Raw genomic sequence first — 16,584 nt, forward strand, 5'->3', positions numbered from 1 at the left:
CAACACTAGCTGCCAGCTTTCGTATGTATTGCCCTTCCTCAAATCTTTGGAATCTCCTAGAGGGACAGAGTCACCAGCACTGAGGTGCTCAAATGGACCAGCATACCCAGCATGCAAATACTCCTCAAACAGAGACACCTCCACTGGCTTGGGCACGTGCGCCAAATGAATGACGGGTGCATCCCAAAGGACATCCTCTACGGTGAATTGACATCTGGAAAGAGACCCAAAGGGTGCCCAAAATTGCATTTCAAGGATGCGCGCAAGCGAGACTCAAAGAAATGGACCTGGATGTGGATCACTGGGAAGATCACACTCAAGACCACGGTCTTTGGAAATAAGAGCTTAAAGGTCTCCGGGGTTACGAGAGGAAGCAGTCCAGCCTAGTACAGGAGAAAAGAGTGCACAGAAGGCAGAGCCCAAAGGGTCAAAACATCGCCTTTATATATGATAGATGCAGCAGAGATGGGCTCTCTCGAGTGGGTCTCTTCAGCCACAGCCGCAGCTGCCACAAAACCAACTGAGTAAATTCTTTACCACTCAGGGGCGCATTCCCATGGCCTCTTGAGACTGAAGGGTGCCTATTACTACCAACTGCTAGATTCTGTTCTGTAAATTTTGGAAGAGATTGTTATTGGCTGAAGAATAAAATAAGAGGTTGAATCCCCGTTTTAGATGAAAAATTTAACACAATCTTAACTCTGAGCTTTCAAGAGTGCCTCCACAATATTCATAGCTATAAATGCAAACTATAAATGCAAAGAAGGATTAGGTCTTCCTAACAAATCCCTCTATTTCCAGGTCATTTTTTATGTGCCATTTCTGATCTGTGTTTAAGCACAGCAACTGCACTTACCCAACCACCACATGAGGGTATTTCATTCTAAACCAGGCTGAAAGCATCCCTCCATAGGAACCCCCTATGGCAATCACAGGGGCATTTAGGGCTCCTGGAATTGTCTCCTTTACGTGCTGAATTAGTATCGCAAAGTCTGCCAGAGCTTGTTCTGACGTCAGGTAATTCAGGTGTTTGGAATCCTGAAACAAGAACATATTATACAGCATGGGACAGATTTTCAAACACCAATCTTTGTTTTTCCATTTGCAATTTGTGAGCTGCTGAGGATCACGGTGGCTACATTTGAGCAACAGGTGAATTGATCTCTGCAAGTGTAGCTTATAATTCTAGAAATCCCTAGAGGCTTTTGAAAGCTACTGTATAGAATCAATAGTTATAGAAAATGTAACTCTCCTGCCACACATATTAGTAAACGTAGCCAAATCCTGCTCACCTTACTCATGCAAGTAGTTACTATGTAGTCAATAGGGTTACTCACATGAGTCAAGCCAGCAGGATTTACACTAGCATAGAAGAATTTTAAGGAGAAAGGAAGCAGCCAATTCTCAATAGTCTTGAAACCAGTGGGTGATCAGAGTGGGAAAAGGCACTTACGCTGTAAGACTTATTTCCGAAGGGCAAGGATTCTCCATAGTATCTGTGTTCAGCAAATATTAACATGGCATTAAGCTCTTCTGCCACATCCCACATAAAACCCTGGGAGGAAAAGGGATGTTTAAAACAATGAGCAGACACTGAATTAATACATACTTTCATTTAAATATACCCATTAAACTCATATTCTTCAGTAGGGAAGATGCCCCTGACACAGTTACTAGTCACTCAACTATTGTCTAAGGATAGTAAAAGTAAAGAGAACTAGACGGGTACAGAATGTCATGGAGGCTTAGTAAATAACCAAAAATATTCACAGGTCCAAAATTCTGCATGGGGCAAGTGGGTACACAAAAAGAGAAACATATCAGGTGAGGGAAAGTGCTATACACCAATACTGTGCCAGAGCCAGTTCAGGCAATGCTGCCATAACTGCTGTAGCAAAAGGGACGTGGCTCATGGGAAATCTATGAATAAAGATATACACATCTCAGAATTCTGATTAAGTTACAGGTGACATGAATGTCATTTTGTGGCAAACACTATATAAAGAGGGCTTCTGATTTCAGTTTTAACAGATAAAAACCAATAAGACATCCCTGACATAAATAACCCCCTGAAATCAGTGTTCATCCAGGAAACACTAGAACAACACTGGAACTTGTTACTTGTATCTAGGGGCTTGTCTACATGGAGCAGTAATGCATACTATGGGGGTGTGATTTCTAAAGCACAGTCACATGTTGTGCATTAATTGGTCTGTGTAGTCCCTGCTGCTGCATGCTAAAGCATATACTACTGTAATGAGTAATGCATATATTGCAGTATATACAAAGAGAAGGTCCCCAACCTCCCACCCCACCCAATTTTTGGATATCTACGTAAAACTCAAAAATTGCTAAAAATAAATCCTGAAAAACAGAAGCCCTGTCTATAATCTATATAATAAGATTCCAAGAATGTTACTCTGAGGTGTGACAGTCTGATATCTAGATTATCTGTTGAGTCAGTGTGAAGTGATGGAAATAGCTACAAGCATGGTTGAAAGCTCTTTTTGTTCAGAAGATCTCCAAGTTCTATCACCACTGGGACTTGAAATCTGTTACCATCCCATTTTTTAAGTTCTCAGCCATTTTGACTTGAGGAATTATACCCATGCAGCAGCAAGGCATGTATCTATGCCATGGTGACAGTCCTAGATATTGGTTGAGTTACCTCCAATATCACAATCACCAGCCTAATTCTAAAGCTAATTTATAGGCAACAATTTCATTGCTTGTATGGAGTGCACTGATGGAGGATTACTTGGCCCAACTACCACATCTGTGTGACGGCACAGATGTTCAGTTACTAATATTATGTATAATAGAGACTTTCCTATGCTGATCATCAACTTACTATCAGACCACCTCAAAAAGAACAATGAATCTAGACTCAACTCCCCTGCAGGGCAGTGGTGTATTATAAACTCCATTTTACAGATGGGGAATCTAAAGCAACATGATGTGAGGTGACTTACCAAAATCTCCTGATAACCAGTCCAGTGTCTCAACCACAATATCACCCTTCCTCTCAGGACCTGATTGACAAGCCTTTGAAATCAATGGAAGTATTTGCATTTCACTCAATGGGCTTTGAATTAGGCCCTAAACTCCTTTATTTTGTTTATTCTTTTAGCTCACTGTTCCTCAAGGAACACTATTATTTTAATCAAAATTACTGCAGACTTGGATTTTAAAATATGTATTCCGATGCGGTCTCCCACTAATACGCCACACTGTAAAAGGAAGAGGAATATTAGAGAACAAAAATCTATTTTATACACACTGTATTATTGCAAAACCAGGTGATATCGCCTTCATTGCCAGTGTAGAAGAGAATCGATCCATTGTCTTTTCTCCAATGCTGATCTGCTACTAGGTACCGCTGTTGGAATGTAAGATCTTGATCAAATCCAAAATGATCAATCTGTGGGAATGAACAGAAAAAAACAAACAATCAAATAGCTTCAGAAAGGTCTAATAGGGTCAAGGAGTAAAAGTGTTGACATTCAAGATGAGATTCACCAAGACTGAAAAACATAATTACACCCAAGAATCTTTGACTCTAATACACTGAAACTGATTTAAAGTTTTTCCTCTCCAAGAGACAGTTAACCAGGGTTGGATGAAGACTGTATACTCAAGACGGAAGTGAAATTTAATCTCAGTTACAAAAGATATATGCAGTTTTAATAGCATCATATTTAAAGGCGATGCTCTCCAGGAGTTCAGGCCTCCCATACTATTGATATTGCAGTAGCATCTAGAAGACCTGCATCAGAGATCAGAACCCCATTTGCTAGATGCTCTCCAAACGTAGTAAAAATACAGTCTTTGTCTCATATTGATTACAGTCTTGTGTCAAGTTCTGGGGTGCAATCCAAACCAATGAATGGTTGTGTCACAGCCTGCCGTCAACCTAGGTGCCTTAAATGCTCTGCTGCTGTAGCTCACAGCCTGGACAGCAACACCCAGCAGACACGCACGCACTGAGCATCTGTGTATTAAGCAACTCTGGCTCACCACTCTGATTCCAGCCATCTGCTTGTTACACCCCAGCCACACTCTGGTATCTATTAACCAAGTGGCTAATTAGATGGTTACTATTAGCCTAGTGACTCCAACATTCCCAGTCCCAAGATTTCCCAAAACCACATGTTTTCTGTAATGTCTAGCCCTCTCCTGGATAATAAGGTTTGTTCGTTCCTCTAAAGAGACAAAATTCACAGTGTACCACTTTAATTCAAAAACTGGGTTGGTTTAGATTAAAAGTAAAACAAGCTTATTAACAAAAGGAGGTAGGATTTTAAGTGAGTTCAAGTATAAAGAACACAGAAATAGTTACAAGCAAATAAAGGTGAAAAATGCTTTCTAGAGACTAAGGGTACGTCCAGATTACCCGCCGTATCGGTGGGTAGCGATTGATTTATCGGGGATCGATATATCACGTCTTGTCGAGACACGATATATCGATTCCCGAACATGCTCCCCGTTGACTCCGGAACTCCACCGGAGCGAGCGGCGGTAGTGGAGTTGACAGGGGAGCTGCAGCCATCGACCCCACGCTGTGAGGACGGGAGGTAAGTCAGAATAAGATACGTCGACATCAGCTACGGTATTCCCGTAGCTGAAGTTGCGTATCTTACATTGACACCCCACCTAGTGTAGACCAGGCCTAAGACTTAACAAAACTACAGTCTTGATTCAAAGTAAGATTCTTACCACACGCCCAAAGAGCAAGATGGCTGACTCCCCACCCAGTCAAGCTCTGTCCCCGAAGACAGTGAAACTTTGAAATGGATTCTTCTGAAGGTTACTCTCCAAAATAAAGTTAATTCAAGCCGTGAGGAAGGAAACAAGGGATCTGGTGATAAAGGAAGTTCCATGCTAGTTTCTTTCCCCATTATATTTGCTAAAATATATATTGATCTGTTCCTGCCCTCTCCGATGCAAATGAGTGGCCTCCTGATGTGATACTAATTGACTGATGACACCTAGCTGGAGATGCTGGCTTGTCCTTTCTCTGGGAGAAACCAGTTTACCCAGTCCTCAGATTTGTCTGGTAAACATATTTTAGTTCTGTAAAAGCAGCAATGCATCTGACATGCATCCGACAACGTGGGGATTCACCCACGAAAGCTCATGCTCCAATACGTCTGTTAGTCTATAAGGTGCCACAGGATTCTTTGCTGCTTTTACAGATCCAGACTAACACGGCTACCCCTCTGATATTTTAGTTCTGCATTTCCTTCATTATTTGTATGGTCCCTTGGGCATTTACTGTACCTACCACAGGAAAAACTATTAATGATCAGCACCTTATTCATTTTTCAATGATACCTTATGTGACACCTATCAGATACAATTTATGACATTAATGAATTGGGGTACACTGGTCAGGCCAGCAGAAACTCACTACCAGATACCAGTAAACCCCTTGCCCTCTTGCATCAGGATGCTGTTAGGGTTGCATCTCGGTAATGAGGGGAGCTGTATGAAATAAACAAATGGGGCACGGTGGAAGGCAGAAGAGTGAGGGGGTAAATGGCAGCGCTGGTCAAAAGTTTTCTGACAGGTGTTTTTGGAGATGTGTGGCAGGGAAAATACAAAGTTTTTTCAACTAAATGGAAAATTTTCAAGGAATTATGTTTCCTAGAACATATTTGATGGAATACTAAAAACCCAAAACTGAAGTTTTCCTAGCTAAAATATTTTTGGTTTTCAACAGTTTACAGCTGAAAAATGGTGAAGTTTTCATTTCTGATTAAGAGTTGAAGTTTTCCCCTGAATGTTTTCACTAAAACAATTTTCCTCCCATTTTCATCAAAATTTTCCGGGGGGGGTGAGCAGATGTTTTTCTACATAAGACAGCTGTAGTATCAGCTTTATAACTGGGGCCCTACCAAATTCACATCCATGAAAAACGCATCTCAGACCGTGAAATCTGGTCTTGTGTGTGCTTTTACCCTACACAGATTTCACAGGGGAGACCAGCATTTCTGAAATTGGGGGTCCTGACCCAAAACAGAGTTGCAAGGTTATTTTGAGGGGGGGCGGATCACAGTATTGCCACCCTTATTTCTGTGCTGCCTTCAAAGCTGGGCGGCCAAAGAGTCGCGACTGTTGGCTGGGTGCCCAGCTCTGCAGGCAGCAGCGCAAAAGTATGGATGGCAATACCATACCAGGCCATCCTTACTTCTGCGCTGCTGTTGGCAGCAGCTCTGCCTTCAGAGCTGGGCGCCTGCCAGTAGCCACTGCTCTCCAGCTGCCCAGCTCTGAAAGCAGCGCCATCAGCAGCAGTGCAGAAGTAAGGGTAACAGTACCACAACCCCCGCCCCCCCCACACACACACTAACCTTGTGACACCCCTCCCCCCCACACACACACACAACTCCTTTTTGGGTCAGGATCTCTACAATTACAACACCATGAAATTTCAGATTTAAATAGCTGAAATCATGAAATTTACAATTTTTAAAAACCTATGACCATGAAATTGGCCAAAATGGACCCTGAATTTGGTAGAGCCCTATTTATAATGTTGAAAATTTACCCTGGATTACAGAGGTGAAATGTTCAGCCTTCATTTATGCTACTTTACACACACACACACACACACACATCCTTCCCCCACCCTTTGGAGAGCCCATCTACACTGGGAAGCAGGGGCGATGCTCTGAAGGCAGCACCACTGCCAGCAGCAGCAGCGGAGAAGTAAGGGAAACATACTGAGCACAAGGAATGGGTGGGGGCTTGGAAATAACAAATGGGAGGGGAGGGAGCATGCAGGGAGAAAGACGGGGAGGAACATGCATAAGGGAGGAAGGATCACAGAAGGAAGAAGCGGGGCTTGGTTAGGAGAGGGGGTCACAGAACAAGGAAGGGGAACATGCATAGGGGAGGGGGATCACAGAGGGGGAAGGAGGGAGCATACACACAGGAGGGGCTCAGAGGAGGGGAGGATCCATAGGAGAGTGGGACTTGCAGTGAGGGGAGGATGCATAGGGGAGCAGGGATCACCAACAGGGGAGGGAGGCATGGTTAAGGGAATGGGGGGCACAGACAAGGGGCGGAGAGCCCCAAACAGAGAGAGTGTGGGTGAAGAGATGAGTCCCAGATGGGCAGGCACCCTGCAAGGAGGAGACTGGCACATGATGAAGCAGCACATGGTTGGGAGCACAGGGGATGGTGCTGCTGCGAGCAGGGCAGGCAGGGGCCATCAGACATTGTGAGGGGTCTCGTCCCACCTCCATGTTTGTCTGAGGGCTGCCAGGAACTGAGCCGAGCTGTACCTCAGGGCGGCGGGCAACGTGAAGTGTGCGGGGCTGACCTCGAGCCCCAGGTCCAGAGCCCAGGGTGGCTCTGGGGTGAAGGCAGCAAGGGGCCAGAGCCCTTATGCTCTCCCCAGGCCTAGTGGGGGGACAGAGGAGCTTCAGTGCTCCCATGTATGCCCACAAGGTGTATAGTGCAGCCCCTCCTCCAATTTTCGGTCCACCCCATCTCAGCCCCCCACCAAGAAGAGGCTGGCACCACCCCTGCTGGGAAGTTTACCAAAATAGCTATCCTGGAATATCTTCTTATGTGGACATTCTTATTTTGGTATAAGAGTGTCCACATGGGGGCTTATCTCAAGATAACTATTCTGGAGTAGCTGTTTCAGTGAATTTCCAACCATAGCCAAGTCCTAAAGCATCCTCACTTTTGCTTTAGAAACCAGTGCTTGGTGCTTCCGCCCTGGGAGTGAGGGTAGCCTGTAACTGGATCACTCTGAATTATTCTAGGAGAGAGCAGCATCTTTGCTTCATCTCTCTGTGTCAGTCTCCCTGCTGGACCAGTAGAACAAGGACATTGGCAGTAGCTTACGGCGTGCTGCTGGTAGAAGCCTGACATCTGCTGGACTGAACATCTGTGCCTGCTGCCTTCTGTCGTTAACATACAGCCTCTACAGTCCCTCATGTGCCCTATAAAGCCTGGGCTCTTAACATGGCGCTTGTTCTGAAAACATTTGCAAGTGGATTTAGTGCTCACGGAAGCGAGGCATTTGAGTACTAGATCAAGCCATGCGGCGCATGAGCAGCTGCTGTGCAAACTTCCCCATGCAGCTCAAACAATGAGCCTAATTCCGGCCTACCAGAACCCAGATATTCCAGTCAAGATAGCAAACTGCATGGCCTTGTGCGCACGCTGTTTAAAAGGTTGGTACATACGAACAGGGAATGGGATAAGACCCCAGGCTTTGCTTAGGCCCAAGATTAGGAATTGAACTAAAAAAAAAAAAAAAAAAAAAGGACATTTTAAAATGGTTTATTTTCAAAACCTAACAAGTTTGCAAAACGTCTTTTGCTGCACTCACTTTTGGGGGTGCTGTTATTAGAGATGGGCCTTAGCAGCATTGAACGTAGAGGAAGTTTAGATCCAATGTGCCTCAGGCCCTTTCTACTATTTATATATAATGCCATATGTGCGCATTTTACCTTATAGACATGAAAAACAGAGACAAGGTCCTTGCCTGAGAGTTTATGAACTAGATTTAGGGTTTTGACTGGTCCAAAAATAACTGGCCAATTGACTGGTTAACCATTGGTCAAATAAAATCAGAAGCGGTCAAGTATTCAATCCTTTTGCTTTCCTTGATGTATATATTTTTCCCTGAACCCTTTGTGAATAGTTTTAGTTCTGGTACTTAATCTCAATTTGTTTGTTTAGAAGACAAGCAGCTGCCAAAGCCATAGTTTCAGTTTGGGGTCATTATCTCATATGATTAGTCTTGGTGTCTAACAAAGAAGATCAGACAAATTTAGGATAAGTCTGAGCCATTTAGCGTTCATGAATGTAAATAACAGAAAGCTACACCAAGGAAGCTTATCTTTAAGATTCTTGAGAAGATAAGTGTGAATGTCAGATGGTTTAGCAAACTGGCAATGGGAGTCAAATATGACCAGATGAAATATATCCCAGGTTGTGAGGGACCTCTCTGCTCCAGAACCAGTGCTATGAAAATTTGTAACAGTCCGAAAAGAACTTGCATTGATTGACCAAAGTTTTCTAGCTTTGGCAAGTCATGAAGCATGAAACATTTTAACTATGGTATCACTCATTTAACTGCAAGAGGGATATCAGTTTTTCTTGGTATTGTTGCTGCTGTTCATTATCAGTTGTGTAACACTTACATAGTTACACAAAACTTTAACATAAAAAAACAAAGTAAGAATGAAGGACAAGACTCTCTGTTGTTCCAAGTTCTCACTCTGTGAAGATGGAGATGGAAGAACACCGTGGAGCTAGTTACGCTTTTCTTGGCCCATTTGGCAAAAGTCCCCAAGGGACCAGCCACCAGACCTGAGCATAGTCAGAGCAGACCTATTTGTGAGTTATTGCCAACTGATGCTGTTTGGCCCTGGCAAAATGAGTTGTCTATTAACTTAATCAATCCAGTTCCTATTGGCCACCTGTCTACATCACACAAATCTCCATTCAATTATGCTTTAATTGTTGAGGCTTAGTGGAAGGGCCAAGGACTAAACAGATGTAGCAGCTGAACCAGCCTCCCACCTCCTCTGCTGTCACACCTATCAAAAACTTAACAGCAGTTGAGCAGTGCTGTCCTTGTCTGTTGGAACTACCTGTGGTCTCTTGTCGTATACTTAGATTGTGAACTCTGAGGCAGGGATCATCTTTTTTGTTCAACACCTTGCACTACAGGGTCCTGATCCACGGGTAGGAGCCCCGACATAAGTTAGACAACTAATTTGGTCCCTAATCTGGTTAACTATTTATGCATGTGCTTAACTTTAAGTACAAGTTGTCCCATTGCAGTCAATGAGACTACACGAATGCTTGAAGTTAAGCATGCATGTAATGGCTTTGCTGGGTTGCAGCCCTAACAAATGATGACAATAGATTATGTCATGGTATACTGATATTTGACTTGCTACTTTTTGCAGTGCCATTATTTTACATGTAATAAAATGTAGTGCTGTAGTTGGAAAGTGATTCCTATGAATCAAGAACAGACTCAACAGCAGAAGATACTCAGTTTAGAAGTATACAGGTTTTGGGGAGGGAATTTAAGCAGGTTTAGAGGGAACATATTTGATAAGTAGTTTCCAAGAAATATTAGAAAATAGTCTACTAAAGTGAATACTCTGCTGGCAGTAACAGAAAATCCATTTTGAGATCCAGTGAGAAATCAGTTTCCACAAAACTTCTTTCTCTCCTTCCTGACAGAGTGAGATTCTATGGGTGGATGATTAGGACACTGGCCTGGGATGTAGGAAACCAAGGTTCAAGTTCCTGCTCTGCCTGATTTGGAGTGATGTGGAATTGACAATTCTGCTCTCTACCAGGTAGGACAAGGCCTTAAACCTGGCCAGTACCCTAACTACTGCCCTATGGAGTGTGACGTTGACAAATGCATACACATCCCTCCCCTACAACTCCATCTTTTGCAAAAGATGCCTGAAAAGTTTTGTTTTTGTTCCTCATTGGACCAACAAAAAAATTCAAAACCCTGAAAGTTGCTGTGAAACAGAATTGTCAACCTCCAGCCAATTTTAGTATAAATGTTCATTTGTTTTTTATTTATACACATGCACCATAGTTTTTAAAATAGTTCTCTACTAGGAGTTCTATTTTTCCTTGCTAAATAGTGAATTCTCTGCTTCTATTGGTGAACAGCCAAAAAAGAACCTAAATAAAAGAAAGACACCCTCCAAGTGCTCATCCTGTCTGAATAATTTCCTCACTGTGGACAGACACAGGAAGGGCAGAGGATATCCTCCTGCTCTGGGAAGCAGTGTGGTCATTGGCCTGCCTCCGACTCGTGGGACCTGGGTTCTATTCCTAGCTCTGCCATTGACCTGCGGTGTGACCTCAGGCAAGTTACTTTGCTTTTCTGTGCCTGTTTTCCCTACCCGGTTTTTGCTTGTCCTGTCTCTGTAGATCAGAAACCAGTAGTCCCTAAATTTTTCCTCTTGCCCCACCACCTTACCAGTAATAGCATGTGTCCGTGCCCTCCCCTGCCCAGGCCAGGATTGGAGTGGGGGGCGGCAGCAGGAGTGGGGCTGCGGGTGCTCCCTCCCTGTCCCCTTGAGGGAGCTGGCCCAGGCCCAGTGTGGCCTTCCCCCCGATGTTCCTCTGCACCCCTCCAGGGGGTAGGTCCCACAGTTTGGGGACCACTGCCATAAACTCTTCAGGGAAGAGATGTGCATGTAGAGCATCAAGCCCAACTCAGCCCCACTCTTGTTTAGGGCTTCTGGGTACTACCACAATACAAATAATAAATACCATCCCCAAGTCTACGCCAAGACACACCAGTAGTTTAGAAAATAAAATGCAATTTACCTTTTATGAGGGGAGGAAGAGGGAAAGGGAATAAAAGCTAGGTAGAAATCAAGCTTTGATATTACAATAGCTAGGATTTCAGACTGTACTTCCATTTTGAGATTGCTTATACTTTCATTCTTGTTCACCTAAAGGATCAAGCGCCACCTTGTGTCACCCATTGTTTGGTGAAACTCTCTCCCTTCTCAGTGCCAATTTGGTTTTGTTTAAATCTACCCCTAAAACTTCAGTACTGCCAACCTCAAGATCAAAAACCACCATTTAAAAAAATAATCAAATGGTTTTAATCTTTTTTTTTCTTTACTTTTTAATTCCCTTCTATTCCCTTGCCAATGAGTGTGCACATGAGAGAATTTCAGGCTGAAATATCAACCTTTAATGCACACAAACACACCGCGCCCTGGCTGCTCAGTTGGAGCCCCTGTACCCTCTCCTCACCCCGAAGATGGGAACTGCCTCCATTTCCTCAAGCACAGTCTTGATGCAGCAGCAACACTTCTCTACCTCCGGCTGCCCTGGGACGTCTCTATGCAGCAGCACTACTGTCCCGGCTCCCCACCTCCCTTCCTCCTGCTACCCCAGGACCCTCTCTCTGCTACAGGGCCACACATGAAGGCAGGTCAGGTCTGTGTCCTCAGCCCCAAGGCTCTTGCACAGAGTTCTGCCCACGTGCCGAGCCCTGAAAATCATGGGATTGAATCACGGGAGCGTCTTGTGTCATCATGACAGTTCCCACGGTGGGCTCCAAAATCCCGGGACTGGAGATCAATTAATGAGAGTTGGCAACACTGCCCACCCCTAGCTTCTCAGAGGGGTCCCCCACTTACTCACCCACCTACCCCCAGGCAGAGGGAGTTGCCATTCTATCCCCACCATCTCCCACTCTTACATTGTCCCCTGCATACTCCTCAACCTCCCTACTGCCTCCACATTCCCCTGAACCCCTAAATAGACCTCCTGCTCCACTCATTCTTCCCCCATCTACCTTGCACAGAGTCTCTGCTGGCTACTCCTCACAGTCCCTGTGTCCCGCTCAGCCCCCTGAACCAGACGGAAGCCATGCCCGTGGGCAAAGTGGCTGCCAAACTGTGGGACTTTATTGGGGCAGCCTCACTTCCAGATGCAGATAGACGTGGGGTTCTCAAAATTCATTGCACCGCAACCCCCTTCTGACAACAAAAATTACTTCATGACCCCCGGAGGGGGGACCGAAGCCAGAGCCCACCCCCAGGGCCAAGAGTGGGGGGGGGAAGCCAATACAAATTACCGGGGTCCAGTGGTCCGGAAGGGGGCCCAGCTTCCCCGGCCCTGTTTAGCCGGTCCGCCATTGCTGGGAGGCCCGAAATTTTTTTTTCACCAGGGCCTGAACCCGCTCTCGGTGACCCTGCCCACCTGAGACCCTCTGCCCCAGGTTGGGGGGGCCACAGCAGGTGGGGCCAAAGCTGAAGCTCAAGGGGCTTCTGCAGGCAGGGGGCCTGCAACCCGAGCCCTGCCACCCAGGGCCGAAACAACCCAGCCCTGGGCAGTGGAGCTCGGGCTTCAGCCCCAGGCCCCAGCAAGTCTAAGCCAGCCCTGGTGACCCCATTCAAAGGGGGTTGTGACCCACTTTGGGGTCCTGACTCACAGTTTGAGAACTGCTGAGATAGACTTTAGGGAAGAGGTGACATGATCCATTGGTAATAATACGAGGTAGCGGCCACGCTGAATAAGGGAAAATTCATGAGTTGGCCACATGTGAACACATCTTCATGAGACAGGTAATGAAACACCCCAAAATTGCTAGAGTCACGACAGGAAAAAAAACAATCACAAGAGCTGGCAATACTGAAATGCTGCGTTTTTAGTTAATTTTCCATTTTAAGTTAGTGGGCTTCAACTTGTGCACCAATATTTTTTTTCCAATGGGCGTTTGTTGTATTCTTTTCAGAATGCTGATACTTGTAGAAGATGCTATTGATTAAATAATATAGTTAAATCCCAAGTGTGATCTCTTTGAATGAGAAAAGTTGGGTGCCATTTATCAGAAGGGGTGAACTGGGATATATTTCCATCTCTTACTGCACTGGATCATGAACTTTTCTAATAACCTTGAAATACTCAAGGACAATTAGATAATGTTAAAGTGCTAATAAGTGCAAAGTAGTTATGATAAATAACTGCATTTGCCTTTCATTTTTTGGTTTAAAAAAAGTTCGTAAAATCTCAATGGTTTTAGTGTTCAATTTCCTCCTCTCAGCTTCAATTTTTTAAAAACAGTCTAGAAGGCTGGACTCCTATTGTGTTTGTGCCTAGTTCTATCTGCCCTTATGGCAATAAGGATAAGCTAAAGTCTTACTTAAGACCTTAAATTAATTTTCAAAGGTTAGATTCGGAAATTAAATCATTTTATGAAGTGCCAAAAGGAAATCAGTCTATAATAGCATGACATACAGGAGAGCTGTTAAGATATGACTGTACTTCCTGGCCCAGCTCCTTGACCCAAGACAGGGTTAATACCTTGTCATATGGCAGGGACCAGTATTCATTTACCCCAGTGGTTACTCTAACACAGGAGAGGCATGGGAATTTACAACCAAACTTTTTCAGAAAACCCTGAGAACAGGGACTCAGCGAAGAAGCACCTCTTCAACTGTGACTGTACCATTGTAAGCAGACTGCTAGTGTGTCTTCTTTGCGGATAAGAGAAAGTTATTATACTTTCACTTCTTTCACTAGGGCTTGTTTTATTTTGTCGTAGCCTTGATACTTGTTCTGAATAGGCGGTTGTTTAAATGAATCACCCGCTTCTAGCGCCCATTTGTCTCATTTGTGATTAGAAACATTCAAAAGGGAAATCTTGGAGAGGAACTCTGCTATTGTCCTGTGTCACAGCTTAGACAAACTGCCTGGAAAACAACAGGCTGAAAAATACTCAGTACCCAGAGGAAACTGTAGGAAAGCAGCAAACGCTATTCACGTTAGCCTCTGTTAAAAACAAGTCACCCAGTGAGCAGAACATAATGCAGGGCTATTTTTATAGAAAATCAAAATAAACGGTTAAAATGTAAATGGCAACACAGTGAAGGTCTTAGGGAAGTGAAAGACAATCTGGGTTACACGCTTTGACAAACTCCCCGCTCCTTTGAAACAGCCTTGGCTGTCTGATTAAAAGCATAGATATCCATGCCACCTAAGGCAGTGTCAGAATAAAATTGGGTTTTAATTATTTAAGGGAAAAACCCTGTGGAAATCACAGTAAGATCACACTCTGGGTGTGTCTACACTGCAATGAAATACCCTCATGGGGTTTGAGAGTGCAGGTGCCAGTCGGAGCCCAAACACCTCCACTGCAATTTTACAGCCCAGCAGCCCGATCCCCATGAGCCCAAGTCAGCTGACACAAGCTGCAACACAGACATACCCTCTCACTCCCTTCACAGCACTCCCCACCACATCGATCTTCGAGCAATGGACAGGTTTGTGCTGCAGAGAACCAAATGAAAGTGTAAAATTGCTGTAAAGCACTGTCCCAATACATGAGCAGTTTTCATGAGCTAGTGAACAGGAGCAGCTAACAGAGGAGTCTTGCGAGGGAGCTCTTCAGGTGAAGGAGGAGCGATTACGTGACCCTTGGGGTAAGTTTGTTGCCTGTAGTGTGCGTTTGCGTTGTGCTTGCTGCTTGACTGAAATATATGGTGGTATATATAACAGGAGCGGACTACAGGGGAGTTTTGCGAGGGAGTTTACAGAAGGAGTGTGAGGGTGGCTAGATACACTTAACGTTCTTTACACTTAAAGACAAAAACACCCCCTGATAAAAAACAAAACAAAACAAAGGAACAAGCTTTAGAAGTCAAAAGGGAACGCAGGCAGAAGTCCAGCAACAGAGTGGGGGCTATCCAGTTTACTGCACCCAATGCAGCTTGTCTGATTACCTGCCCTATGGGCAGGTGGCATATGTGTGCATTCAGTGCAAAGAGCTCCTGGCCCTCTGAGACTGTGTACAGGCTTTGGGACCAGAGTGGCTGAACTAGAGAAGCTAAGGGAGACAGGTACACAAATGAGACTTTCTGGGACACAGTAGAACGGTCCCACCCCAGGTCTGACAGCCTCTGTGCTGCTGAGGAGGATGAGAGTCTCAGGGAAAGAGAATATCCAACTGGAGCAGATGGAAACGATCCCATAGTTGGAACCCTCCTTTCAGATGATGTTGTGGTATCCTCTCGCACTGAGGATCTCTCTCCAGGGGAGGAAACTACAGTTATCAGGAAGAGACAGGTATTAGTAACGGGCGATTCAATCATTAGAAACAGAAGATAGCTGGATTTGCAGTGACCGGGAGAACCACATGGTGACTTGCCTGCCTAGTGCAAAGGTTGCGGATCTCTCGAGATATCTAGATAGATTTATGTGTAGTGCTGGGGAGGAGCCGGCGGTCATGGTACATGTAGGTACCAACGACATAGGGAAGGATAGGAGAGAGGTTCTGGAGGCCAAATTTAGGCTGTTTAGGTAAGAGATTGAAGTCCAAGACCTCTATGGTAGGAGTCTCTGAAATGCTTCCAGTTCCACACACAGGGCCAGTTAGACAGGCAGAACTGCAGGGTCTCAATGCGTGGATGAGATGATGGTGTAGGGAGAAGGGGTTTAGTATTAGGAACTGGGGAAACTTTGGGGAAAGAGGGAGCCTATACAGGAAGGATGGGCTCCACCTAAGCCAAAATGGAACCAGATGGCTGGCACTTAAAAAGGCCGTTGAGCAGTTTTTAAACTAAGGGCTTGGGGAAGGCCAACAAGTGCGGAGGAGCACATGGTTTGGACAGAGACATCCCTTAGAGAATCTCCTTTAATAGATCCCTATGTCCTTGTAAAAGGAAGAGAGGATGGAAGATGATAAAAGGTAGGATCTGATGAGAAACAGTCAAATGAAAAAAACACCCATTCAATTACATCATATAATCGCAGACAGCTAAAAAGTAACAAGTTTTTAAAGTGCTTATATACCAATGTTAGAAGTCTAAATAATAAAATGGATGAACTAGAGTGCCTCGTATTAAATGAGGATATTGCTATAATAACCATCACAGAACCTTGGTGGAATGAGGATAATCAATGGGACACAGTAATACCAGGGCACAAAATATATTGGAAGGACAGATCAGGTATTGCTGGTGGGGGAGTGGCACTATATGTGAAAGAAAGCGTAGAATCAAATAAAGTAAAAATCTTAAATGAACCAAACTGTATCATAGAATCTCTATGGCTAGT

At 44.6% G+C, this 16,584-nt stretch overlaps 1 protein-coding gene across 2 annotated transcripts in view; it reads right to left on the minus strand.

Annotated features, from left to right (window-relative positions):
- Positions 1–16,584, minus strand: part of LOC120403903 (prolylcarboxypeptidase) — a 57,270-nt gene that overhangs the window by 18,192 nt on the left and 22,494 nt on the right. For both annotated transcript variants that reach the window (XM_039535856.1, XM_039535850.1), the window contains exons 2-4: positions 3,281–3,421; positions 1,454–1,555; positions 857–1,038 (exon numbers count right to left, since the gene is read on the minus strand). In XM_039535856.1, the coding sequence (XP_039391790.1) occupies positions 857–1,038; positions 1,454–1,549 (278 nt within the window). In that variant the 5' untranslated portion in view covers positions 1,550–1,555; positions 3,281–3,421. The remainder of the gene's footprint in view (positions 1–856; positions 1,039–1,453; positions 1,556–3,280; positions 3,422–16,584) is intronic.

Source organism: Mauremys reevesii, linkage group 1 (genome assembly GCF_016161935.1).
Source record: "Mauremys reevesii isolate NIE-2019 linkage group 1, ASM1616193v1, whole genome shotgun sequence".
NCBI classification, from domain to species: domain Eukaryota; kingdom Metazoa; phylum Chordata; order Testudines; family Geoemydidae; genus Mauremys; species Mauremys reevesii.